The sequence below is a fragment of the Myiozetetes cayanensis genome, unplaced genomic scaffold (genome assembly GCF_022539395.1).
Source record: "Myiozetetes cayanensis isolate MyiCay16 unplaced genomic scaffold, myiCay2020 scf12, whole genome shotgun sequence".
NCBI lineage: Eukaryota > Metazoa > Chordata > Aves > Passeriformes > Tyrannidae > Myiozetetes > Myiozetetes cayanensis.
The window spans coordinates 12953465-12981321 of NW_026086826.1; the positions used below are offsets into that span (position 1 = coordinate 12953465).

At 49.4% G+C, this 27857-nt stretch overlaps 1 protein-coding gene across 1 annotated transcript; it reads right to left on the bottom strand.

Annotated features, from left to right (window-relative positions):
- Positions 1 to 25: 25 nt before the first annotated feature.
- On the bottom strand, positions 26 to 27857 carry WLS (Wnt ligand secretion mediator). Its single transcript, XM_050307062.1, has 12 exons — positions 27673 to 27857; positions 16013 to 16285; positions 9420 to 9544; positions 8758 to 8919; positions 7779 to 7915; positions 7261 to 7429; positions 6985 to 7082; positions 6425 to 6488; positions 6023 to 6166; positions 4824 to 4907; positions 3259 to 3412; positions 26 to 2187 (listed from the first exon to the last, which is right to left on the bottom strand). The coding sequence occupies exons 1-12, from the start codon at positions 27776 to 27778 to the stop codon at positions 2078 to 2080; spliced, it is 1626 nt and encodes a 541-aa protein (XP_050163019.1). The 5' UTR covers positions 27779 to 27857; the 3' UTR covers positions 26 to 2077.

Here is a 27857-nt window from a genome sequence, read left to right on the forward strand (position 1 = left end):
ACAAATTCCCGTGGCCAATGACAAATCCACAATACTGTATATTTTATTTAAATTAACAAAACTACAGGTTTTCCAGGTTGCTTAAAGCATTCTGTAAAAACTGAACTCAACCTAAACAAAAAAAGGGATATATTTATTTTAATAAGACCCACGGACTATTTCCGAGACGTATGAGTAGGGCTTAAGAATGAAGAAATAAAAAACCCACACACGCACACACACACGTCCACACGCCCCGTAAACAAACTGTTAGTGTTGGACACAGAATTTGGTTTGAAAGCTGCAGGTCCCCATTCGTGAGGAGCCTTTACAAAACACAACCCTAGAGACTAAGCTGGAAAAGAAACCACAGACACACCTATGGGAACAACATAAATATCACGTAAGAACCCAAGGGAAAAGGGATGTTAAAGTTGCAAAGTCGAGCGCTCAGCCAGGAACATGCTGGAGTTATGTTGATGTGCGTTGATTTAATTAACTTTGCAATGGAATAACTACTCCAAGCAGGAACACCTACTCAGCTGTGACCCTGCTGGGATGCTCCAGGGGCACGGGGATCTCGGGATCTCAGGGAAGGTGAACACAACAAACAGAATTACTTCCTTTTAAGAAAACCCTGTAATAGCTCCAATCAATACAAAGGAAGCAGCCCCTTGGCAGAGGTGTCTGCTCAGTGTGTCACACTGTGACCAGAGGTACAGCCTCAGGTGCCCAGCAGGCAAGGATGCAAGATCATCTTTTGATGCCACCCTCTCTTTTTTTTCAAAGTGCTGAGCTTTAATAAACAGATGGGAATAAATTTTGGGTGGGAATCATGATGGTACCTGGGCTGACAGCCTGGCAGCAGCTTCAGGAGCTTGCCTTCTCTTCCTCGTCTCTGACCCTTCAGCCACATACAGCAGCAGCAGCCCCTTATCTTTTAGGGACAAAACAGGGAGGGTGGATTACATGTTAATAGCAGATAACACAGACATTTATTGCCAGCTCATGAGGCTCTGGATGCTCCAGGCCCTGGGAGGTGTGTCCTGAGCAGCACAGACCCTTCTGGCCACAGTTCTTCCTGCCCATACCATTCACTGCTCTTAACTGGTCCCAGCACAGTCCAATTCAAGCCACCACCCCGATCAGTTCCCACTTCCCTTGCAGTGCCAGCAGCCTCCCAGCGCAGGGCTGAGCAAGCTCAGCGCTTGCATTTGCTCTGGAAAAGCAAAGATCCACATTAATGCGTGACCAGCGGATTCTTTCAAGTCTGATAATCCCTGGAGGAATCCAGTTCTGCCAAGTGTGCTCCAGCCCAGCAGTGCATGCAGGAGCAGGACTGCCCAGCTCACAGGGATGCACCACAACAAAAGGGAAAGATGGAGGAAGCTACAAAAGCCCAGGAGCTGGCTCTGGAAACTGTGCCAGGAGCTCTCTGTTCTCCTGCAACTCAGCTCGGCATCCAGGTTGGACATTCCCTGTTTTCAACAAACAGCTGTAAATCCTACTGAGAATGCATGTTGCTGCTTCTACGAAAACCTTCTAACAGCCTACTATTCTCCCAGCTGTGCTTCATTCAGGGACAGAGGGTGGCTGCAGGGCTGCACTAAAGACTCAGACTTGGGTTGATAGAGTTATAAATGGTGGAATTAAATGGAATTAAACGAGGCTTTAGTCCCTCTCCCCACCAGCACCTTGTGTAAGTTGCACACAGGAGAAAACTTGGAGTTCTGAGTATGTGCTGCCAGCTGAGCACCCTGCAGCACCTTTTTATGCACCAGCACACACGGCCAAATAAAACCAGCCCCTTGGCAGCTCTGCCCCGTCCCGACGTCCAGACGCACGACTTTGCAACCCTAATGCCTTTCCAGCAGAGTTTTACGTGCCCGAGTGGAACACAACATACACACCCCTCCCCCCAGGAATAACTACACCATAGTAAAGAGTTACAAATGTTCTGCTCGGTGTCACTGCTCTGAGAACACACCAGGGACAGGGTGCTCAAGGAGCGGATTCGGCCGCAGAGGTCTCCTGCCAGAGGGACTTGTGTGTCCTCTGCTCCCACCCCGGGCCAGGGCCCTACTGAGGCACCTCTGTGTCACTCCTGAGCCTCCTTCCGAGCCAGCTTGTAAACCTCCGTGGGCCCGTCCACGTGGGTGATGGTGGTGGTGAGCTGGAGCTCCTCTCCGCTGTTCACCCCCAGGTCACCTGAGAAACAAAGTTGTTCTGTTAGGGGGTCTCACAGGAAAATATCAGACAATTAGAAAGTAAAAAATCCGGTTTATTCCCTCCAGGCTTTCAGGAGCTGCCTGAGTTACAGACCAGGCAACAATCCTGTAAATGCTTTTAGTTACAGTTATTTAAATAGAAGAAAAAGAGAGACACTGAGGAGCTGGAGCATGTCCAGAGAAGGGAATGGAGCTGGAGAAGGGTCTGGAGCACCAGAGTGGCTGAAGAGCTGGGGGGGTCTCAGGCTGGAGAAAAGGAGGCTCAGGGGAGATCTTCTCATTCTCTGCAATTCCCTGACAGGAGGGTGGAGCCAGGTGGGGGTCAGGCTCTGCTCCCAGGGAACAAGGGACAAGACAAGAGGAAATGGCCTCAAGCTGTGCCAGGGGAAGTTTAAGCTGGATATTGGGAAAATTTCTTCATGAAAAGGGTTGTCCAGCCCTGGCACAGCTGCCCAGGGCAGGGGTGTAGTCCCCATCCCTGAAAGGATTTAAAAACTGTGTGGATGTGGCACTTGGGGACATGGGTCAGTGCTGGCCTTGGCAGTGTTGGGGAATGGTTGGACTCGACGGTCTTAAAGGTCTTTTCCAACATAAACAATTCCATGATTCTGTATCAGCAAACAATGATTTCTGTACTACTGAGGACTACTGATAACAGAATCCAACAGCACTGCCACTCCCCACTTGCCCAGACTTCAAAGAATCCCAAAATGGTTTGGCTTGGAAGGGACCTAAAATATCACTCAGTTCCAACCCCTTGTCATGGGCTGGAATGCCATGCACTAGATCAGGGATTCTATTTTCTCCATTCCTCATCCCGCCTTTGAGCTGTAGTTACATCTGGGCAATGCTAAAACGTAAAAAAAACACCTAGAAGGTTCCAGCCAGTCTTGGCTAAATACTCAAACCTGTCCAACCCAGCCTGCCTGGAAAACCAAACCATCACTTCCATAACATTTCACAGTGCTGAATGTGCAGCTGGACCAAAAACAAATGTCCAGAAGGCACCCCCCACTTTCTTTCTCCCCTCAGGTCACTCAGAGGCACTCACCGTTGGACTGGTCCTCGCCGTAGTTCTTGTGGGATGGCGCGTACAGGAACATAAGGGCGAACACATAGAGGTTCCACATCCCATAGATGCCCGTGAAGAAGGCGCTGTTCACCTGTATTGTTATGTCTCCCCACTTCCAGTGGCCTTCTGTCACCTGCCCAGGAGAAAGAGCAAATTCTTTACTTTGAGTAAGTCAGTGAGAACAGCATCAATTCAACAGGATGGAGTAAATGGAGTGGAACAGGTTCAGTGAAGCAGAAGCCAGGCTGGGATTCTTCTCTTCAGCCTCAATCTGCAAGGAAAAAACGGTCCTGACAAAATGATTCCATCAGGATTTCTTTAGCTTTGATGTCTCATTTAATGTGACCAAACCGCTCTGTTCTGGATACACCTGCTGCAACCATGTGCTCAGCACACAAAGGGCGATACGTGGGGACAAGCAGTGACATCCACAAACATCCGACTGCTAAAAATAGTACTTTTATAGCAGGAAAACCAGCGTGGATAATATGAGAGCTGATGTGCTGAGCACAGCCTCCTGCAGCTGTCTGAGGAGGGGGGGCTGACAGCACCAGCCTGAGACATGCTGAGGTTTATCAGCATCCAGGAAAATACCATCAATGTTAATGTTACTAGAAAATACACAGACTGCTCACACTGAAATGCTGCTTTCTGGTAAAGAAAGACTTAACAGGGAAGAAGAAAGCTAAACTAGCTTAGAAAGAGAGCCACAGAGATGCTCCAAGGGCTGCTCTGCTCTGGAGCCAGGCTGGGAGAGCTGGGGATGTTCAGCCTGGAGGAGGCTCCAGGGAGATGTTAGTGCCTAAAGGGGCTTCAAGAGAGTTGGAGAGGGATTTTGGACAAGGGCCTGGAGTGCCATGACAAGAAGGTAATGGCTTCCCACTGCCAGAGGGCAGAGTTAGATGGGATATTGGGAAGAAATTGTTCCCTATGAGGGTGGTGAGGCCCTGGCACAGGTTGCCCAGAGAAGCTGTGGCTGCCCCATCCCTGGAAGTGTCCAAGGCCAGGTTGGACAGGGCTTGGAGCAACCTGGGATAGTGGAAGGTGTCCCTGCTCATAGCAGGGAGGGGGGAACTGGATGGGTTCCTCCCAACCCAAACCAGTCTGAGATTCCATGATTTCAGCAGCAACAGAAATTCACTAGTACAGAGATGGTGTTGGAGCTCAGGACAAACAGGTACAGCTACTGCTGGGAACAGTCAGCCCAGTGAAGGCTGGATTCTGTCACGTCTCTGTGGGCACACAAAGCCACCGGAGTGTTTCAGTGTGAACAGAACGTTTTCCCCTTGCTGAGTTCTCAGAAATGACTAACCCTGTTGGCCGATGTTCCTCCCAGCGCAGCCCCAACGCTCTGGGAGCCAACGGCCTTTGTGCAGCTCCAGCTCGAGACATTTCATGGCAGGCCTTCAAACAAATGAAAACAACTTCTTAAAAAGCAACTTGCTATCAAACGTGCTTGTAACAGGTCTGTCTTGTCTGACCAGAGCTGGCATCGGGAGCGGCCTTGGAAGTGGCTTCCCAGGAAGCCCAGTCCTATGGCTCACCTGGCTCACGATGAAGAAGATGACAGTCATGGCTGCACAGGCCAGGGTGATGAGCATCAGGAACTTGAACCTAAAAATCAGCCCCTGTTTAGAGAGAAATGTCATTGGTCACATTAACAAAATCCACAAAACCCGTCTTTGGTTTTAGGATAGACAAGACACGAGTATAAAAAATGAAAAATAAAAAAAGGGTCCAACCCACGAAACCCCAAAGCAAAACAACCTCCACCCACTCCTGCGCCGTGCTCAGCACGGCCCATATCCTCTGCTCCCCACACGTCTGTGCTGCTCCGGATGCTCCGCGCGGGCTGGGATGTCTGGACAGCGCTGCCTTTCCATGACATTTGCTCTGGTGACTGATTGACCAGGAGTTAATTGACGTGGGAGAGGCGGCGGGTCGGTGTGAGCTGGGCCCCAGCCCGACAGCTCACGGCTCTTGTAAAACAAACACGGGGGGAGTCGGTGTCTCAGCATGGGCTCTGGTCCCACTACACTCATCCTCACCCCCTGCCTGGCTGGGAGGAAGCTGCAGCGATTCCAATGCCTGGCAAAACCAAGCTGGCTGTCACAGAACAGAGATCCCCAGACAACTTCAGGCTCAGGATCCATCCCACTCTTCACCATCCCTGCTTTCACTAGTTTTACGCTTGTGTGTGTTGGTTTTTTTTAACCTGTTTCTGGAATTTAGGTGGAAATGTCAGTGTCTGTGTAATGATTGTACCACGCCACGACAACAAATGACTATTAATTTAGCTCTTCCACAACGGATTTTCTAATTTTTTCTGTGCATTCCCAGTGGGTGATAATAACTTGTTAAATCAGAAGTGACCATGGTTTAACAGAACAACCTTAAGGATAAATATTTACAACCCTGTGGAAACAGTTTAAGCACTGAGAGTGAGTTCTTTGGATTTGACAGCTATTAGAGGCAGGTAGGACAGGAACACATACAAAATCATAGGCTAAAAACAGGGATAATGAGCTGAATGCATTATGTTTTGATCCTTGTTTCCCTCCAGCTACTTGTTTAGGAAATGACAACACCAAACCAGGTGGTCTCGGCAACACTTCCCACTAATCACAAAAATTAATCTTAGAGGAGGGGAAAGGGAGGTATGGGGAGATTATGGGTAGAGGAGTCTCAGCACAGACTCTGAGGTCCAAAAATAAAGAATTCATGCCCCAAGGAAGGCAGTTACCTCATAGTGAAGGCGACGTGCCTTGCTCATGGCAGGGAGGCTTGACTGCTTCCCACTGATGTTTCTGAACACTTGGAAGACCATGAAACACAGGAAGAGAAAATAGAGGCACAGGCAGATCCCTGCGACTATAATAAAGGCCATCTGGGCAGAGAGAGTTAAGGGAAAATGGTACAAACTAAAGAGAAATACTAGAAAACATTATTCAGATGATTCACATATTTAGTTCCTCAGTGACTTCCCCTCACACAGCACCAGTCCCCTGAGGTGTCCAGCTCCAAACCAATTGCTCCTTCCTAAGGACACCGGCATCTGCAGCACCTGAGCCACCCCTGGCCTTCCACACTATGAGGGGAACACCTCCCTCCCCTACTGACCCAGCCCAAACCTGGGGAAGGATACAGCCAGCTCCGTGCCCACCTCGGTGGTCCATATGCTGTAGAAGGGATTCTTGAGCTGCACCCCCCTGCAGAGGACAGAAAACACCAACTGTCAGAGGCCAACGGGCTCAGAGGGCCCCATATCCACTCTGCAGCCTGGGAATCACAGAATCATGGAATATCCTGAGCTGGAAGGGACTCACAAGGATCACAAGTCCAACTCATGGCACTGCACAGACACCCCAACAGTCCCAACCTGTGCGTTGTTTAAACATTCCTGCAGTTCTGGCAGCCTTGGTGCTGTGACCACTGCCCTGGGGAGTCTGTTCAGTGCCCAACCACTCTCTGGGGGAAGAACCTTTCCCTAAGGTTCCACATGGATAAAGCTGTGCTGTTTTGCCCTGTGTGTGAGGCAGAGGCAAGGTGGGAAGTGTTCCCCTGGTGTGACGTGCCAGCACACTTCAGAGCACCTGCAGGAGCCTCTCCAGGCTCCAAGAGATGGGGCTGTGCATCCAGCCATGGGGTGAAACTGCTGGTCCCTGCTGGGGAAGGTGACCAGGAGCCTGGGATTGCTGCACCCACCTCTCACACATGTCGAAGATGAAGAGGCAGAAGGAGCCCACAGCTATGGGTCCAACCTGCTTCCAGTATCCCGAGAGCCGATTCCGCTCGCTCTGGTCCTAATCAGGTCAAGAGGTTTGGAGAAGGAGAAAAAGGGAAAAGCAGTTTAGCCTGATACGCCCTCACCTGGTGCAAGTCCCCACAGCATCATTTCCAACTCTCAACAAGTATGAGCGAGCTGCCAGGTATTGCTGGGATCAGAGCTGGAAACCCCCTTTCCATCAGTGTAATACTCACCATCATGTGCTCCCCACAGAAGATGATCCAAAACGAGAGCAGCATGGCATAGAAAATTCCTTGCCGAATGTCTCCAAAGAGCAGCATCCAAGTCCAGTCAAAACCGATGGAAAACCACTCCACAGGGATGTTAATGAATGTCATGGAAATTCCCAGAGCAAAGATGACCCTGGAGAAGCAGATACACCATCTCCTTCCAGTGTTCAAGGGAAGAACAGAGCCCCAAAATCCAAAGCTGTGCATAGAATGCAACAGAAGGAAATCCAGCTCTTTGGGAAGTGTCACCTCCTGCCACCAAACCCTCTAGGACTGATTCACTCCAAGTAGCTCCTCATTCTCCGTGGGTTCAATGGGAAAGAAAAGAGAAGCTATGGAGGCCTCCTGCTCGCAGTGTGCCTGGGCGGAGGGAGGGGATTGAGGAGAGACAATTCCTGTCTCCCCAACCATGGGCTCTGCCTGGGACCAACAACCACCTCAGGGAGTTCCCTTGCTCAAGGGTCACCTGGGCCCCGACTCACTTCTCCAGCAGGACGGGGGCACGTGTCATCAGCGTGATCCGCCTCCAGTACCACACCATGATAATCAGAATGCTGGGGGTCAGGAAGGTCTTCATGGCAAACCACACCTTGGTGAAGCCTCCGTTTTGATGGATGCCCTAAGGAAAACCAAGGTGGAAGGTGACTGCTGTACAGGGTTTAATGTCATCATTCTGTGCTTCTCATTACAGGAGTGGCAGGAGAGGCACAGACGTAGCAGTGCATCCCAAAGATATGGGCTGACCAGCACTGGAAAGGGAGCGGGTGCCCACAGAGCCCCCAGGCCACCTGGGCAGGTTCCAGAAGGTCTGAAAACAAATACCAGCAGACATGAGGCAGGAGAGGGGATTCTGACACAGCATGGAAAAAGCTGGCAGAATTACTCCCAGACAAGTAACAGGACACTCATGGAGCCAAGTCATCGCTGGTGGGAAGAGCACTGGCCAAATGAACGTGTTTCTCCAGCCACGTGCCCTCCCACTACTGTCTGCGGCCACCACAGCCCTGGCTCTCTGCTCTGCTGACAGGGACAGTGTGGAGAGGGCTTCCAGCTGGGAGAAGCATCCATGCACACCAAGTCTCAAGGGAGGGCAGGAGCAAGGATTGCTGACAGCCATCCCAGACATCTGCATGGCCACAACCAACTCCAAGATCCAAATCCCCTCCAAACTCTGCTGTTCTGTTCCTCCTTAACTCGTACCCATGAGCTGGAGGACACTGCATCCCAGCCAGACTGTGGTGGGGAGGGGAGAGCACAGGGGAACTCTCAGAGCCATGTAAAGAGCCCAGCTTTGGAGGTGGTCACAGGGCTACAGGCTTGGGGAGGGCTCCTCAGAAGAGCAAAGAGGGCATGCCTCGGGAAGGAGGACAGTCCTGTGTGAGGCTGGAGCGGGACCAGAAGAGCTCAGGGCAGGAAGCAGGACAGGCAGCCATGCTGGTCAGAAGCAGGACAGCCACTCACCACGAGGCGGATGTCCTTGATCTCGCCGATGCCCACGTTGATGCCCTTCCTCTCGTTGACGGGCAGGCGGATGTTGATGAGGTAGTACTTGTGTGCCACGCTGCCGATCTCCATGAAGGGCAGGAAGTCGCAGTCGTAGTGCCGGCCCTCGGACTCCAGGGTCTGGGGAAAGCGCAGGGAGCAAAACCATGGCTGTCAGTCCCCAGGGACCACCACATCCCCCCACAGGGAGGGCCTGCAAGAGCCCTCAAACTGGGAGCACCAAAAGCCTGTTTGCCAGTTCCTGGGAGGAGCCTGTGTGAGACAGTGGCTTGGGGATGTTTATCCTCATGGCTTTGATTGGTTTGGGTCATTGAATCAATAAGTTTGAACCTCAAGGAGGTTCACATTTCAGGCTCTTTAACAGCCTTAAAATCAAGGGAGCTTTCCAAGATGAACATTCTACAACTCCCTGACAGGAGGGTGCAGCCAGATGGAATTCAGCCTCTTCTCCCAGACAGCAAGTGACAGGACAAGAGGAAACTGCCTCAGGTAGTACCAGGGGAGGTTTAGGTTGGATATTAGGGAAAATTTCTTCACAGAAAGAGTGATTCTGTGATTCTATGACAGAAAGAGAACAACTCCTACCCATCCCCACCACCAGCATCATCCAAGCTCCTTACTTTTGGTGAGCCAAAGGTGCACTTCAGCTTCCTGTTCTCTATGGCATGAGCTATTTCTTCCCAGTCACTGAATGTGTCATCACGATAGGCCAGCGACACATCCAGCGTGATCTCTGCATTCTCCTCTGTAAGAGGGAGGAAACATGAGGCTTGTTATGTTCCCAGAGTAACCAGAAAGCACCACGTTCCTTTATAAAGAAAATTAAGGAGCTGAAGTTGAGCTATCCTGGCCTTGCTGGGAAAAAAAACTCAGAAACAACCATGCACACGATGGTACTGATGTTTTCTATACACCTTGTTTGGCTTAAGTTGTTCTCCAGAAGACTTTTGGAGCCCTCCCCTCCTTGCCAACACCTGCACTGACTTGTTTATGCCTTTGCCGACGCCCCAACTCGCCCGTCAGTCACACACACAGAGCTTGTGCCTCGGCAAGGTCACACCTTAGGAGAGGCATCAGCCCCCCTGGATGTGTTCATAGGGAGAGGATGAGCTACAACTGCTTGTAAATGTGCTCTTGCCAGGACACTGCAAGGAGGTCCTTGCTGCAAGGAGGAAATGAGGCTGGAACAGGCTTATTTAAGTGCTGTAACTGAGCATGTTCATGAAATGAAGAGCTGCAGCTGAAGCTGCCAAGGAGCAACACATCAACATGTTTAAAAACCCAAAGCAAGTCTGTACCAGCTCCAGCAGATGTAAAATCCTCCTGTTTACCAGGAACAGATCCCAGGCTCTGAGTGAGAAACACACTCCAAAATGAGCATGTTCATGCTACAGCCCAGCCTCTTTTTGTAGAGCACCAAACTCCCAGAGCCACAGCTGCTGGAAAAGCTACAGAGGATGGCTATGGAACCATCTGCCATGGAGAAGTTGGAGGGGGATGTTGATCTGCTGGAAGGAAGAAGGGCTCTTCAGAGGGACCTAGACAAGCTGGAGAGATGGTCTGATTTCAATGGGATGAGGTTCAACAAGGCCAAGTGCCGGGTCCTGCACTTTGGCCACAACAACCCCTGCAGCGCTACAGGCTGGGGACAGAGTGGCTGGAGAGCAGCCAGGTGGAAAGGGACCTGGGGGTGCTGATCGACAGGAAGCTGAACATGAGCCAGCAGTGTGCCCAGGTGGCCAAGAAGGCCAACGGCATCCTGGCCTGGATCAGGAACAGTGTGGCAGCAGGAGCAGGGAAGTGATCCTTCCCCTGTACTCTGCACTGGTGAGGCCACACCTGGAGTATTGTGTTTAGTTCTGGGCCCCTCAGTTCAGGAAAGACATTGAGGTGCTGAAACAGGTCCAGAGAAGAGCAACCAGGCTGGTGAAGGGACTTGAGCACAAGTCCTGTGAGGAGAGGCTGAAGGAGCTGGGGCTGATCAGCCTGGAGAAGAGGAGGCTCAGGAGAGACCTCATCACTCTCCACAACTCCCTGACAGGAGGTTGTAGCCAGGTGGGGGTTGGTCTCTTCTCCCAGGCAACCAGCAGTAGGACAAGAGGGCATGATCCTAAGCTCTGCCAGGGGAAGTTCAGGTTGGACATTAGGAAGAAATTTTTTATGGAGAGAGTAATCAGACATTGGAATGGGCTGCCCAGGGAGGTGATGGATTCAGTGTCCCTGGAGGTTTTTAACATGAGACTGGATGTAGTGCCATGGTCTCATAACCACAGCAGGGTTGGTTCAAGAGTTGGACTTGATGATCTGGGAAGTCTTTTCCAGCCCAGTTGATTCTATGATTCTATGAAGTATTGGGAGACGGCTATGGAACCATCTACCATAGAAAAGTAGGAGATGGCTACACAACCCATAAGTTACATTTTTTTGAGGAATACGTGGTGGAATGCTCATCCAAACTGATGGGAAGGGGCACGGATGGGATCTGTGGTTGGGAGCTGCTATTTATACATCATTGGGAGGTGGCTGCGTTGTGCATCTGATGTGGGGGCATCAAGATTTTTCTGAGCATTTTTTGGCACACATGATCTACACCATCCTGATCCATATCCAGTTCCTTTCCAGAGCTGCCACAAGTTGGGTTTCCATGAAACATGAATTTGCAGTCTCAGATCTGCTGTTTAGGAGACCAGCAAAACAGATAAATGGGAACATAAGGTTGAACTTGGCCCAGCTAAAAAGAACTACGAACTCCATTTCAGAAGCCATAAAACCAATTGGAATGCTTGGGATTAAATCCAACAAAAACAGCTTTCAGTATTTCATCTTTGCAGTCCAAATGTTGCTGCTGCCATCGCGTATGAAAACCAGAAGGCAGAAGATGGACTGCTTCGTGCTTTCCCAGGCCAATGGATTAGAGGCTCCCTCTGGATTTCCATCAATCTCTGCACTGGAGTGACAACTCCCATTGGAAAAGAGCCTTGTGCAAAGACCCTTCAAGGCTGTCAACATAAAATATAGATATATCTATTAAAAAAATAGATATAGATGTATACATATAGACATACATATATATTCAGCACACCAGACTGATGGCACGGCTGGGTTAGTGGCTGGACTCAATCTTAAAGGTCTTTTCCAACCTAAATGATTCCATGATAGTCCTATGCCAGCTCACTCTCAGCCTTCTACCAGCAACTCCCACTGTCCCTGAGGAACAAGTAAGGACACTGACACTGTCTGGCAGAGAAGTAAATTTTAAGATTGGTGCCTTATTCATGTTATTATCAAAATGTCAGATGGTGAAGAGACAATTTTGGGGACCAGGGTTGTCCTTTTCCTGCACAGCATTAAACAGCTTCCCATCGCCAGAGGGTAGGATTAGATGGGATACTCTGAAGAAATTCTTTCTTGTAAGGGTGGCGAAGTCCTGGCACAGGTTGCCCAGAGAAGCTGTGGGTGCCCCATCCCTGCAAGTGTCCAAGGCCAGGCTGGATGGGACTTGGATCAACCTGGGATAGTGGAAGGTGTCCTTGCCCATGGCAAGGAGTGGGACTGAGATGAGCTTTAAAGTCCCTCCCAACCTAATCCCTTCCAGTCCCTTCAGTTCTTCCACTCATGTTAATCAAGGCTCTCCAGAATTTCCCAACAATAAAAGGTAGAAATTTGTCTTACTCAGCAGCAAGAGATGAAGTTACCCCTGCCAGGGACCCTTATCTCACAAGGACCACACCAGACACCTTCCCATGGCATCTCCAGCTCAGCCTTGCTTACATAGGTCTTGTAAGTGATGTGTGATTAATCTGGAGCCTGGTAAATCAGCCACTGTGTGCCAACCTCACTCTGCCACAGAACTGTGTTAACAACCCTACAGCACTAACTCAGGGCCATTTAGAGGATCACACATTCCAGGGCTGCCCAACAAGAAGACACGCTCCTGTGGGCATCCCAGCTTTGAGCCCTCTCCCTGACTCTCCCTTCCCAGGATTAGAGGATGCTCCAAAGCAGGTCAGAGCTGTGACTCCCCCACAGCAAGGGACTCCCCGTAATTCTTCCCATTGGCATTTTCCTGCCTGGGATCTTTTCCATGATTCACTTTAGTGTGATCCTTGCCCAGGATATCTTCACTCACATTACAATAGCCTAAAAATAGCAGAGTTGTTTCAGGAGGCGGCTCTGGGCCAGATGCATACTGACACAGCTGGCTGGGGAGAAGCCTAGGGCAAGCACACAGAAATGCTGGAATGATTTGCGTTACACTTCCATGCTTCACCAGCTCTCTAAATCACAAATCCTACCAAGGAGCCCTGAGCTGGATGAATTAGAGCAGGAGGCTGCAGCACTTGGCCCTCTGAGTGTACACAATTGCATTTCAACTGCAAAGAAACTCCATCTCATTCTAGCCTTTCCCTTTCCCAGTTCTGGGAAGGGGTTTTAATAATTGAGTGCACAATGCATCAAGAAAAGACAGGACAGCTTGGGCACAGAAATAGTCTCTTCCTTGGAGGAACAGTCTGATTCTCTTCCAGCTTTCTATGAAGGATAAACACAGGGAAGTATCTCAGCTTTTAAACATCTACATTCCAAAAACATCTGTATTTCAAAAACAGTGAAAGTCCAGAGTGAGTTCCCAAGGTGAAGGTGATTAGAGCTGGTTGCTGGTGCAGATCCCAGGGGCATTCCAGGATGCTCAGCACCTGCCAGGCTCTCCCAGGGCACCTTACCAGGGACTCCCTCCCCTCTGTCCTGGGACAATCCTTGCTGGCTGACTGAGCAGGGCTGACACAGGCATGACTCCCACTCTGCAGAGATGAGGAGTCAGCCATGAGTCACCAACATCTCCTACCGGCACAGCCTGACTGCCCCCGTCCTGGAGCATCCCTTTCCCAGCAGGGCTGCAGGACTCAGCATCCCTGGAGAAGCCAAATGCCAGTTTATTCTATGCACTAGCCTTGCTTATGGACTGCAGAAGAGGATGACCAAGTACCCTTGGGGACAAAATAGGGTGACATTTGATGTGGCTCAGCAACATGCCTTGAAGATGAAGGGGAACTCAGCAGAGCCCAGGACCCTGCACAGCACCTTCAGACCACGCTGTGGGGCTTCAGGAGCAGGGAGAGCAGGATGTTTCCTCAGGCAGCAGCTTTCCAGGAGGATAAAGTCTGTGCAGTTCCCAGGCAGTGCTGCTTTGCTGGATGATCTGAGGCAGCTCCAAGACACTCCTTACAACAGTGTCCAATGGAGGCTACACCAGCCACGGTGCCTTCCAGGAGTGTCCCTGGTTTGGCACCAGCCCCTGCTGGCATCAGCCACAGCACAAAGTGCTGGCCTTGAGGGCTCAGAGCTTGAGAGAGAAAAAAGTTGCTTTAAAAGAAGTGAGGTTATTTCACATCCTCACCTTCCCCTTTACAGGAGCTGATCCCAATCACCTGATGAAATGGGGCTCTTCCACTAGTTCCAGGTTAACAGCAGGATACAAGACACATTATGCAATTATTTTACCTTAGGAAGATTTGTTCTTATTTCTTTAAGATCTGTTACAAATGTGAGAAATGTGTTACTCACTGGTTTCTTAGATCTTACACTTAAATGTATGTCTGCCTTCAGCTTGGCACAAAAATTGGAAAATAGCTTTTAAAATATTTCTTCAATGAAACAAAACCTTCAGGGTCTGCCAAACAAGCTCACACCATAAGAAGTACTAATGTCCCTCATCTCCACATGCTTCTTGTAAAGAAAACCAGCAGCTCCTGAATGCCAAATGGTAGGACCTGAGCAGTGACAGCAGTGACACAGCTCACCCCAAACTTCCCTTTTACTATTCCCTTTTACTTGGGGTGGCCCAAGATGAGCTTCTATGCTTTCAGATCTCAAAAAAAGTTCCCACCTTTGCAGAACTCAGTCACTGAAGGGCACAGACAATGACCTTCTCTTCCAGCAGAAATGCTGCCAGAAGCTTGTTTAGCATTCCAGCAGCCTGCTCCAGGTGCTCAGCCAATCCTGACTCCAGCTCAGTGGTTCGACTTGAAAAGCCTCAGAACAAAGTGGTGTTTCACTAATGCAACCATCTATTCTAGGCTGAGAAGTTGAGGCCTTAAAGTCACAAAGCTGCTCTCTCTGAATTTCAGAGATAATTACAGGGATAAAAATAACATGTCAGCTTTCTACACTCTCAGTTTTAACTCATCTTAATGATGATGCATTAAATGTCATCCCTGACCCACTTCTGGAAGTGTCCAAGGCTGGGTTTGACAGGGCTTGGAGCAACCTAGTCTAGTGGAAGGTGGCCCTGCTATGGCAGGGGTGGAACTGGATGGGCTTTAAGATCCTTCTCAACCCAAGCCAGTCTGAGATTCTATGATTCCATGATAAATAGCTGGCAGAAACACATCCATGCTGAGGGAGCAAGTAGTGAAGGAAACAAAGCTGGCATGGAAACTCAGCAGATCAGCAGTGACCTCGCTGCTCCTGTTTGCTGGTCCACATCCCCAGCTCCTAAACCAGATTTACTCCCTGAACTGATCCATCACACAGATCCAACCCAACCAGGCTGCAGCCAGGGCAAGAGCTACAGACACCCCAGTTCAACCAGTCTGAAGAGCAAATTGTTTATTCAGTGTAGGTTAGGGCTGTTAGAAAGGGACTTTCTCCAAACACTAAAACATGCACACACATGTACAACCTCTGCCAGGAAGAGGCAGAGCAGTCCTGCCCTTGCTGCTTCCAACATAATTTTGCAGATTTTAGTGCAGCATTATGTTTGAGTTTGGTATTTCTTCTTCTGTTTTGGGGCATTTTGTGTATTTTTATTTGCATTTTTTTTTTTGCACATATATGATAGCTTCTAACTGAAAGAGAGCAGGTTTAGATGGGATATTGGGAAGAAGTCGTTCCCTGTGAGGGTGGTGAGGCCCTGGCACAGGTTGCCCAGAGAAGCTGTGGCTGCCCCGTCCCTGGAAGTGTCCAAGGCCAACTTGGATAGGGCTTGGAGCAACCTGGGATAGTGAAAGGTGTCCATGCCCATGGCGGGGGGGTGGAATGAGATGAGCTTTAGGGTTCCTTCCCAACCAGAACCATTTCATGGTTATTATTCCCACCTTCAGAACATGCACCACCTCACTGTGTGGGGCACCAACAGCCAAGACGTGGCTCAAGATAAAAGCAACTTTAAGGGAAACACGGTGGGAAATGAGACCCTGGGGATAGAGCTACTCACTCAGGTCATTGTCCATCTTGAAGGCGATGTCCAGCTGCATGATGAAGAGCATGAACTGGAACCAGGGGCTCATCTCCTTGGTGGGCAGCGGGACATGCACAGCAAACACGATGTCATTGGCCTCAATCTGCCGGCTCACCGCCTCGTCAAAGTCCTTCAGCTTCTTGCAGTGGTTGGGTCCCCAGGGCATCAGCCACTTGGTTTTGTGGTGGTTCTTCCTTACGTCAATGCACTTCACCGACATGTAAGGAACAGCTGTAGTGGGGCTGGGAGCTGTGAAGGGAAGAGAACCACATTTGTAGCATCTTCAGATATCTTAGACAGTGGTTCCCCACCAAAATACACAGCTCCACATTCAACTCTTTGAAGGCAATTTAAAACAAATGCACCCAATGCTGCTCCTTCTCAGCTCCTTGATCTCACAGTCAAGTAATTAAGTTTATTACATCTACAGACGCATTACTGACTTTGTAGTGGGATCAGATGAGGATTAGCTGAAGAGCCGGTATCTGCTGGTTCAGTCCCAGATACCTCATCACCCAAAATCATCCTGAGTTACTGAAAGCTTCTCCTATGCAAACACCCTTCCTATGTGTTCATTCAAGCAAATCCACAGGCAAAGCATGTGCCCAGATAAACCTGGATGGATAAACTAATCCTGTGTAATACAAAGTTGTGAAGTGAAATTTATTAAACCCCTCTCCCTCCCAAAAGTTCAGCTCTTTTTAAAATGAAAACCAGGCTTGAAGTTCCAAAAATTAGGTTCAAATCTAACCTAGTAAAGTAAAACATGCTCTAATGCAGGTGATAAGCATTGGAATGTCTCTATACTATGGATTAAAAGAGAAGCAGCACATAGAATAAGGGACATTCAGATGCATAGAATATGTCAAAGTCACCACAGAAAGGACACCGAGGTGCTTATGTGAAACTGGGGAGAAGGTGCCCAGTCCAGGGGCTTCTGCAGAAGGTGATTTTCATGTTGTCACCATGGTTCTGACAGATAGATGCCGAGCAGATCACAGCCCACCAAAAAACTCCAATATTCCAATGAGGGAAACACCCCCAAGCTGAGTGTTGCCCTTCCACCTCCCAGCCCCGGGTCCCCGGCCCCACACGCACTGCTACACCCAGATGATTCAGCCCTGGCTCCTGTGTAATTTGGACGCAACAAGATCATCCCAGCAGCTCTGGAGATGGTTGGGATCCCAGCCAGGAACCCTGTGGAGCACCTTCCCCAAGTGCCACCTCGTCACACAGTGACATCTGTGCTCCTTCCCACGGCAGGGAGGTGACTCAGTGAGGGCCGCAGGAAGTTATTCAAAGTCTTGTTTATAAACTGCATTTTTTCCATTTTTCTGACAGCACTGAGTCTATTTCAGCTGCAGAGTTGTAGTGATGCCACACAAAGGTGGGCTCAAGGGGATTTGCATTGCTGGGTTAATGGTTGGGCTCAATGACCTTAGAGTGCTTTTCCAGCCTAAGGGATTACATGAATACTTGTGGAATCCAACCTAAATTATGCCATTCATACCTGCTCTCGATCTCAACCCACAGAGTATACATTGCACTGCTGCATCCCAAGCCCTGGCTGCATCCAGTGGTCCCCCAGGAACCACACAAAGCTCATACCTCAAAACAGCCCCCCCAGCCAAGTCATTGAGATGCCAGAAATATACAGCAAAATAGAATAAAATAAAATAGAATATAACAAAGCATTCAACAAACAAACAAAAATCAAGCTGAAATCCAGGGTAACAGAACACTTTTGTGACGTGCCCACAGTGCATAAAAAACTCCAATAAATACTGATTCTTTCATCGTGCCTCGATGCAGAACCCAGCAATCACTGCTAAAACTGCAGCTGGAAGGGAATATCAGAAATCTTGTTGTGAAATAAGGCAGACATTCCAGCCAAGCTCTGAGCTTTTCAGCTCTGACAGATTCTGTGTGATTTCGAAGTAGGTATTTCTGAATTAAGAGACATCATTCCTTCTACAGAGAAGCCGAATGTTTCTTGCTTTGATGCAACTCATTATAGCCATAAATACATGTTTTCATCACTGCCTGATTATGATTTTAAACACTTGGCATGCTCCCTCCAGCCTCCCCTCTGCCAAAGTTACAGCTTTGAGGAGCAAGAGACAATTACTATATATATTCCTCATCAGGAACCGTGCACCAAACAAACGTCGGCACTTGGCTTCCATTACTGATTTGGCTCCTGTCCCAATAAATTCGAGTGAGTGTTGAACCAAGTGGAAAAAAATGCTTTGTGAAGCTGCAGCCAAGTCAACTAACAGTATTACAAAGTGCTATGCAAAACAAAGCTCGCACCGAGGGATTTGGGCTGCGCCGCGGTGCCAAGGCGGCTGCTCCCAGCCCTGCTGCCTTTGGCTGGGGTAGGCTCCACATATTCCATGATATATGTTAGCCTGTAAATAATTAAACAGCTCTTGGTGCATAATACAGTGGAAAAGCCTCAGCCCATGTTCCAGCTGCTCGCTGTGGGAATGCAGGTACCACTTGGAGTAACCGAGGAGCAGGGCTGCCATCAGGGAGGTTTGGGGGATGCCAGTCAGGAGCACAGCTCTCCAGGAACCAGCCCTTCCAGCTGGGGCTGCCCAGGGAGCCCTCAGGAAAGAGTCCTGGCTCCAGAGGGAAGGGACCCCTCATGCCAAAGGGTTCAACACCAGCAGTGCCAGATGCCAAAAGCTGTAGGTAGGAGGCTGCTGGAGCTGCCAGGACTGCCAGAGGTTTGGAATGGTTTGGGTTGGGAGGGATCTTAAATCCCATCTTATTCCACTCCCTGCCATGGGCAGGGTCACCTTCCACTATGCCAGGTTGCTCCAAGCCCCATCCAACTTGCCCTTGGACACCTCCAGGGATGGGACAGCCACAGGTTCTCTGGGCACCCTGTGCCAGGGCCTCACCACCCTCACAGGGAGGAATTTCTTTTATATATCTGACAAATTTCCCCTCTTTCAGTTTAAGCCCATTACTCTTTGCCCTATCACTACAGATCCTGATAAAGAACCCCTTTCCAGCTGTCCCCTCCAGCATGGATGGTATAAACACATTTGCCTTAAAGGTATGAGGCAACCAGCATGTGCTGCTGGGAAATGGGGCAGCTCTCTGCATCTCCTCCAGCAGAGCATGTGGAGTTGCTCTGCTCACTGGAAAAGCCCCGGGATATCCCAAATTCCAGGGGCCCAGCTGATTGTGCTTCTCCCTGTGATGGTTTTAGCCAGGGAATACCTGGAGAGCCAGACACCTTTGGCAGTGTGGCCACCACTGCCCAAGGAGGGCTTTGATAGACTGTCAAGAGCCACTTGAGCCATGTCTCACAGACTAAAGCAACTCCTGCACAGAACTTCATATTTTCCATTCAGCCTGGAGGTCAGAGCAGGGCACTCAGGGCCTGATCCCACCAGGTCACCAGAAAACAAGACCCAAGGGTCTTAACTCAGGAGCAAAAAAAAGCCAAAAAACAAAACACTATTTCTCTAGTTTTAGACTTAAATATTTAGAGAAAAAAAATTACTATAAGTGAGCTAAATTTTTCAGCCTTTTTGTTTTAGAGTATTACATACCCCTACAATTGGGTAAGAGCCACCATCACTCAGAATTTTAATTTGAATAATTAAGTAGATCCCCAAAAAGCTCCTAGGATGAGGCCTCAAATAATCCCTTCCGCCTGCACACAAGTTACACGCAAATATCCACCACCCCCCCCTCTGTGATCCACATTTTGCACCTTCTCATCCCGAGCACCTCCAGCGCTTCCATTAACCACCGACCCTTGCTCCCGCCCCATAAACAAGCCCTTTGGAAACTCTCAATTGCATTGTGTCCACATTGATTAAAGCCTGAATCCCCCTGACCTCGGGGGGATTTAACTTCTCCCGGCCCCGGGAGCATTCTGCTTTTCTACTCAATTACCCCCTTCCGCGCCAGCCAGCACTTCCCAGCGAGCACACACAAAGGGCTTCTGCTTCATTACCCTAACGACTGCAGGGTAGGAATAAACAAGCTAATTTATCATGGGCAGACCCGGCTTTGCCGGCTGAAACAACCACAATCTGAATAGCATCACATATACCCTTATTTTATATATGTGTGTATATATATATATATATGTATGTATTTACTGCAACATGAAATTTTTCTCTTCCATTTCCCTCTTCCTGACCTCAGTGCCACCAGTTTAATATATTTGAGGGGCACACAGACTTTTAATCACTATTTTTTATTGCTAGTTACTATTTCACAAAGCCTTTTTCTGAACACTGCAGCACTTTTATGTGCAGAACTACTGTATATTTAAATAATTCATCTTTAAAAAATATAAACCACAAAAAACCCCACTGCCTACTAGAGGCCCACTCCCCTTGGGAATATTATTTCTTTGTCACCATTTAGCTTCAGGTTTTATCCAGACCAAAATCCTTTCATAGCCCCAGGGCACCAATTCCATCCTTATTTACAGTGAGAGTTCCCAGACAACCTATTGCAGCTGAACACCCTCATTCCTGTTGTCTCCAATAGATTTTCCAACACTACAGGTTTCTCTGTCTTGTTTCATTTCAGGCCATAAAATGAAGCTGTCCAAACCATCCAAGCAGAGTTTGGAAGATGCCCAACTCAACTCCATTGGATCAGAACACTGTGGATGCCCGTGACTGCAAGGCCAGGGTCCAAGGCCAGGCTGGATGGGGCTTAGAGCAACCTGGTGGAAGGTGTCCCTGCCCATGGCAGGGTGCAGAATGAGATGGGATTCAAGATCCCTTCCAACCCAAACCATCCCGGAATTCTGTGACTCCATAACCACATATTCCTGTGTGCACAATCACGGTCAGAGGGGTGGCTGGTTGTGTTTTTCCTCAAGGAAAATGCCTCTCCGAAGCTACTTCTTCAGCTTTGAGCTGTGCTATCAGAAACCCCCCTTCAGAGCAGCCCAAACTGGAGATTTTCCCAAAAATCAGCTCCCAAGGAGCCACAGGAACAGCCATACCAAGAGCCTTTAGAGCAGGGGAGTCCCAGCACCCTGTGAAGCTGCTGCCTTCCAACAGCAGCCAAAGGGTGCCAGGGAACAGCCCTGATCTGGGAGATAAGGGATTATTCCTCCAGCCCCAGGCAAGTCACAAAGCAAGAAAATCCCAGGAGGTACAACTGCATTTGCTGGGAGAACTGACTGAATGATCTCTGTAATTCACATACATATGAAACAGCAGCAACTAATGCAAATAAGGTGAGCACTAGTGGAGTTCCCTGAATGCAGAAATACATATTCGAAAATATTTTATTTAAAAGAAAAAGAAAAAAAAGGGAGGTAGAACTCTTTTACTAATTGCCACAGACAGTCTGATCTTCTTCCAAATTGTCCTGTGTCAGTTTTCCACTGGGATAAAATGCACTTCCTGCAACGCCCAGCCAAGGTATGAAATCCCTGCAAACAGAGTTCTAGGAGAGCAGGAAGAGCTGTTGTTATCCAGCCGTGTTTCTCCTGAGCCTGAAACTCCCCAAGTTTACAGATAAGACACCTTGGAAACAGCCAATACTCAGATATGTAAAGAATTCCATCTCCATGTGAATAGGCAGGCCCAGGTCCTGGCCCTTCCAGGGGACACCTTGTGTCCTTCAAAGGCTTTCCCAGGCTATCAGAGAGTTATAACCTGACTTCAAACGCCATAAATGTTATTTACCAAGGAAAAGACTTCCTGTTTAATGGCTTTCCCTTGCAAAGGGCAGAGAGGCAGCAGGGTAAGTGCTCAGGTCATGTTTAAGTCCCATATCAACACAACACAGAGAAGCAGCAGAAGGACCGTCTTTGTCACCGGAGCTACAAGGCATAGAGTTTCCTAATGCATCTCTCCCAAGCTGACTTCGTTTAGAAGTGATGCAGCTGTGAGAAGAGAAAAAATAGCACCTCAGAGGATTCCCAGCTCCTCAGGCCCCTGGCACTACTGTTCCTGCCTGGGAACTCTCCATTTCTACCACTTCTGCCCATTCAGCTACAGTTACAGCTCTTAAAAAGAAGAATTGAGCAGACCTAAACTAAATAGACATGACCTTTCGTGTCTGCTTTTTTCTCGGCTCCCAGTGCTTCTGCCAAGGCTGCAGCACTGCAGGAATGTGTCTATACAGAGGATCTATTGGCATTCATGGCCACGGAGCAGCACCAACCATCTCCTGGAGGGGCCCGGGATGAAAGGAAGTCAGGCACACAAAAATGCTCTTTGTCCCTGCCTGCAGACACTCTTTCCTTGCAGGCTGCACAACGTACCTTGGAAATCCGAGCACCTCCCCTGTCAAAAGATCAGTTCAGCCCTAAGAAGGTAATGAAATCCCAGGAAAGAAAATTAAATCCTGGAAACTCGGCACTCAGGAGCCAAATCAGACATTTAGATAATGAGCTGGGATTGTGGAGAGCTGCTCAGCCATGGCCACACATGACTCATTATCTCTGCAGGCGAGACACACAAGGAAGTTTGAGTTGCTCCAGTCACAACAATTGCATTTTTCAAGCCTAAGCCAAGGGAAGGGAGCAGTGAACCTGCACCTTTTTAAATGCATCCCCCTCAGCCCAGAGGACTCATGCGCTACATAAATACCTCCACTTTTCCAATCAGTTAAATTTCTAAAGTGTACAGTTGGGCACCAGACTTTCAGCTCTTTTAATCACAGAGAGTTCTCCACTCCCTGGGCTCGTCTGAACCAAAACCAAGATAATCTCTGACTTGGGATGAGGCATCTTTGGAGTCATAGAACAGTTTGGGTTGGAAAGCACCTTGAAAGTAACTCACACAAAATAAATGACCGAAAATCACCTTTCCAATTAAAAAAAAAACAAACAAACAAAAAAACAAAAACAAAACAAAACCAAAAAAAAACCAACTGATTTTTTTGAAGCAGGGATGTTGCTGCACAGAGCTGTGGGCTTTTTTCCTCTTTAAAATACTGTTTATATAAAAGAATTACAGGATGCAAAGGGATTAGAAAGAGGGACACCAAGAGCTTCCACAAGATACACAGAGGAAGATAATTTGTAATCAAAAGCTTTGCTTTCAAAATAACCAGGAGGCATTAAAGCCACAATCAATCAAGTCAGATTTCATACACACAACTTCTACCACCTTGCCAGTTGCCAGAAGAGGACACAGGTGTCCCAGCTCAGCTTTTGCCTGGAACAGTTGTGGTGTGACATCCATGGGAACATACTGGTCAAAATCCCCAGTAACAAGCACAGCCAGATAGATGCTGCAGCTGGTCCAGCTGTGGGAATCATGGAATTGTTTAGGCTGGAAAAGTCCTCTCAGACCATCGAGTCCAACCGTTCCCCAGCAATGCCAAGGCCACCACTGCCCCATGTCCCCAAATGCCACACTCACATGGCTTTGAAATCCCTCCAGGGATGGGGACTCCAACACTGCCCTGGGCAGCTGTGCCAGGATTGGACAACCTTTCCATGAAAAAAATATTCCCAATATCCAGTCTAAGCCTCCCTGGCACAACTTGAGGCTGTTTTCTCTTGTCTTGTCCCTTGTTCCCTGGAAGCAGAGCTCGACCCCCACCTGGTTTCACCCTCCTGTCAGGGAGTTGCAGAGAACCAGAAGGTCCCCCCTGAGCCTCCTTTTCTCCAGGTAGAGCTCCCCCAGCTCCCTCTCGGTGGTCCTGGTGCTCCAGACCCTTTGCAGCTCCATTCCCTTCTCTGGACTCACTCCAGCCCCTCAATGTCTTTCTTGCTCTTAGGGGCCCAGAACTGACCCCAGGATTTGAGGTTCAAGGTTTGCCCTCACGTTGAGTCCAAGGCTGTCACAGCTCCCAGGCCTGGTGGCACCCAGGAACAGCCACACCACAGCCAGAGAAGGCAGAGCATGTGAGGGTTCCTGGGAACGCTGTGACTGTAAATCAGCATCAGCTTCATTTCTCCCAAACGATAACAGGAAACATTCCTGTCGATCCCAGTCTCCTGTAATTTATGCATGCCATCATTCATAGCAGGATAGTGAAGACAAGGCTGCATTATGATAATTTTATGGATCATGTTCTATCTCCTACTGATACATCCCAACTGAACACATCACACGCAGCCCAGAAGCATGACCTTCAAACAAGATGTTTTCCACGAACAGAGCAGACACGAGGAATTCTGTGGGGTTTGAAGCAGTGACAGCCCCACTTGTCTGGAGCCAACAGTTCATTACCGTAGCACAACAACATAGAAACAATCAATAAAATGATCTTTTGAGGTCTTTTCTCCCTCTCTGGCTTTGCAAAGCTCCCTTAGAAGGCCAGAGGAGCTTCACCCCACCAAGGGAATGGCTCCTTTACATGTCCATCTCACGCTTTGCCAACAGACAGCTCTGACCAAAACCCACGCGAGAGCTGATAAGATTCCTGCTGCTAAATAAAAGAGCTGTGAGAAATGTGGAACTCATATTAGAACTCTGGCATTTTGCAGGTGACTGTTCAAAAACAAGCTGGGGAACCACCAGCAGCAGAACCCCCCGATTTCAGGCAAACGAAGCTTTGTCCTGGTTGTTGTATCAGGTACCAACATGCTGCATTTGGGTATTTTGGACTTGCACGAGTAATCTGTTAAAATAGAGCACTTAGTCATTGTTTTGAAACATGACCTAAGTGCCTGTGAAGGGAAAGGCTGGGTTGGCTTTGCAGCCCTGTCCCACTCGTGTACGTATTTTGGTTTGTCTAGACCTGAACAAACTAAAATAAGTAGATTTTGGTGTCTGTTCGGTGGATCAAACCAGACCAGGACATTATTTCAGCGACACCTCTGCTCCTATCCCACCCTGTGTCACCTCTGGAGCGGCCGTGCCACGTCCCTGCTGCTGGAGCTGGTGGCACTTGGGGCTCTCCCAGCTCGGTTTCGCTCCCCAGAAGAACACCGGCCACGGGCCCCTCCTCAGCAGGTGCCTCTTAGGAAACACCACATGCTCAGGACTAACTAAAGGGGCAGGACACCACTGCTGCAAGCCCAGAGTCAGTCACTGGATCGATTTCCAGGGATACAGGGAGCCCAACAAGGTGTGATCCCAGGTGGTTTCCTGGGAAGAGCGGCACACAGACCCCCAGGCTTCAATGCCCTGCTGTGTCTCACCCTGCCAGATGCTGGGAACCACACCTAGTTTACACGCAGAACTTAGCGTTGCACCAGCTTCAAATATCCTTGGGCTTCCAGCTCCCAGGAGGGCTGGCTGGGAGCTGTTGGAGCCTGAAGAGAAGGAGGAGGCTCTAAACTCCTTGAATGCATCAGGAGTGGTAAATACTGTGGAGGAAAAACCAGTTTGGGTGATTGATTAGAGCAGTTTGATCTGATAGAAGATCAGAAGCGGGGATTTCCAGTAATTATAGAGCTTTCTCCTGCAGTAACCCCTTAGGACATGGCAACAGATAGAAGATGCACTTAATCCAACAGGATGGAGCGCCTGAGTTTGTGCGGGACATTCCAGCAGGATGGGGTGCCTGAGTTTGTACGAGATACTGAACTCAGCCCAAATCGCTGTCTCTGATGGCAGAAGAGCTCCTTGGCCCCAGCCCAGCCAACCTGTCCATGCAGTTTTCCAGCCCCAGCATGAGGTGGGACCCCCATTCATGATGGGGAGGCCCAAGGTGGATGCCCAGCAGCAGCAGCTAGTAAGGCAGGGAATAAACCAGATGGAAAACTGAACTAACAGCATATAAATTCTTCAGCCTTTGAATCTCTACACATCTGAACAGAAACATTTGTCTTTTCCCTTACAAAGGCAAATACAAACATCTGTTTATCACATCTGTCCCCAGATGCCAGCAAAAACAGGTCTTTCTGATCCACACTTGCCTTTGGAACAAGCAGCTTTTTTAAACTTAGCATCGAGAAACTACTAGAGAAACCCCTTTAAGATGAAGTCTGGCTTCTCTGCACGGCACAGGCCAAGACATTTTATCTCATGAATCAGTGGTGGGTTCAGTAACCTGCTCTTGAACCAGCTCTTAAAGAGAAAAAAGAAAAGAAAAAAGCCAATCCTGATAAACTTCATGTGGGTTCAGGCCTGCAAAACCAGAAAAACTGGGTTTTATTCAGTTTGTGCCAGCAATTCCTTTGTGATAAAGGTAAGGAAGAAAGAGAATGAGGGAAACTGATGTTTTCCAAAATTATGTTGAGTGGAATTTCTGTGGTTATTAGAAGTTGATAATTAAAGAGGCCACGAAGGCAAAGCATTGATGGGCACCAGGAAAACGGAGTCTGCTTCCTGAGAAATGGCTGAAGGAATTATTGCAATCCTTCTCAAATAGCCCAACTTCATTCTCCCAAAGAAGCACAACAAATTTTCAGAGTGATGTGACTCCGGTTATCTACGGTCCTTCCCCAAGACCCCAACTAATGCGGGGGAAGGGGATGGATCCTGGGGAACCAGCCCTGCTTCGGGAAGTGAGGATTTGGGTGGGGGATCCCCCGCAGGGCAGGGCAGTCCTTCCTGGCCAGAGCAGGACAACATTCCCACCCTGGAAATGGCCAGAGCAGCCAGATCCACGCGACCATCGCTACAAGGAGCCGCCGCACAACTCAGCTGCTTTCTAGTAAAAAAAAAAAAATAAAAATGCAGAAAACCCCCAAACCCCAGGACTGCTCCAAACCTGCTCTCCTCCATCTTCTTCCTTCCATCCCTCAGGGAAAGCTCCCTCCCGGAGGCAGCCCCCCACCGCAGGACTGTGTCCCAATTCACATCCCTGCCTCCGGGAATGCTAAGGGATAAACACAATCTGGGCTTTAAAGTTCCCGGCGCGGAGGTTCGCGTGCGGAGCCGGGCGAGGGGGCCGGGGAGCGAAGCTCGGGGGGGACGGAACTCGGGGGTGTCGGGGGTGGAAGGGAGCGATAAACCCCCTCCCTCAGCAGCCACGCGGGATTTCCGTGAGGCCGAGCTCATGCGGATTTGAGCTCCTCCGGGAAGGGTAACGAAGGGGGGATCCCCCTGGAAGAGGATCGGGGGTGGCCGGGGGGTCCCTCCTGGAAAAGGATCGGGGAGTGAGGGGGGTGTCCCTCTTAGACGAGGATCGGGGAGCAAAGAGGGGAAACAAGCCTGGACAAAGCGTGAGTGGAGTGGTGGCGCGGGGGGACCCAGAACCGGGAAAACCCCCACAGTCATTCCTATTTTTCTTCCCCCCCGCCCCCCCCCTTTTTCTCCCCCTAATTTTTTATTATTATTTTTTGTTCTCCTCTTGGCAAGGGGGAGGTTTCCTCCCGCGGCCGGTTCGGAGGCCGAGGCACGGGGAGGGGCAGCGCCAAGAACGGCGGAAAAACCCTTTAAAAAAATAAATTATTATTATTATTTTTGAAGCCAACTTTGAAACGCGAGGCTCCCTGCGCGATCCGTCGCCATACTGAAGCTTTCCCCCTTCCCTCTTTCTTTAAGTGCGGGCTGAAACCGAGCCAAAAAAAAAAAAAAAAAAAAAAGAGAGAGAGAGGAACCAACACAAAAACTTTTCCCTGCCCGTCTCCCCCCGCAGCACCCGCGGGACGGGCACAAAGGGCCCGGAGCCGGGATCGCTTCGCTACAAAAGCGGGTAATGAGATCATGGGAGCGAGTCAGCGATACTGTAACAAGCACTAAACAAGAGCGGAGAGAGGAGGAGGAAGGAAAGTGGCCCCCGGCACTCACCGATGAGCCCTCCCACCAGGAAGGCGATGACTTGGAACACGAGCAGGATGCCCCCGACGATGCAGAGCTTGCGGGTGCTCATGTTCTCGATGATGGCCCCGGCCATGCTGGCGGGGCGGGGGGCCCGGGGCGGGCTGTGCTGCGCTGTGCCCGGGCCGCGGGCAGCGGCAGCGGCCCCGCTCCGC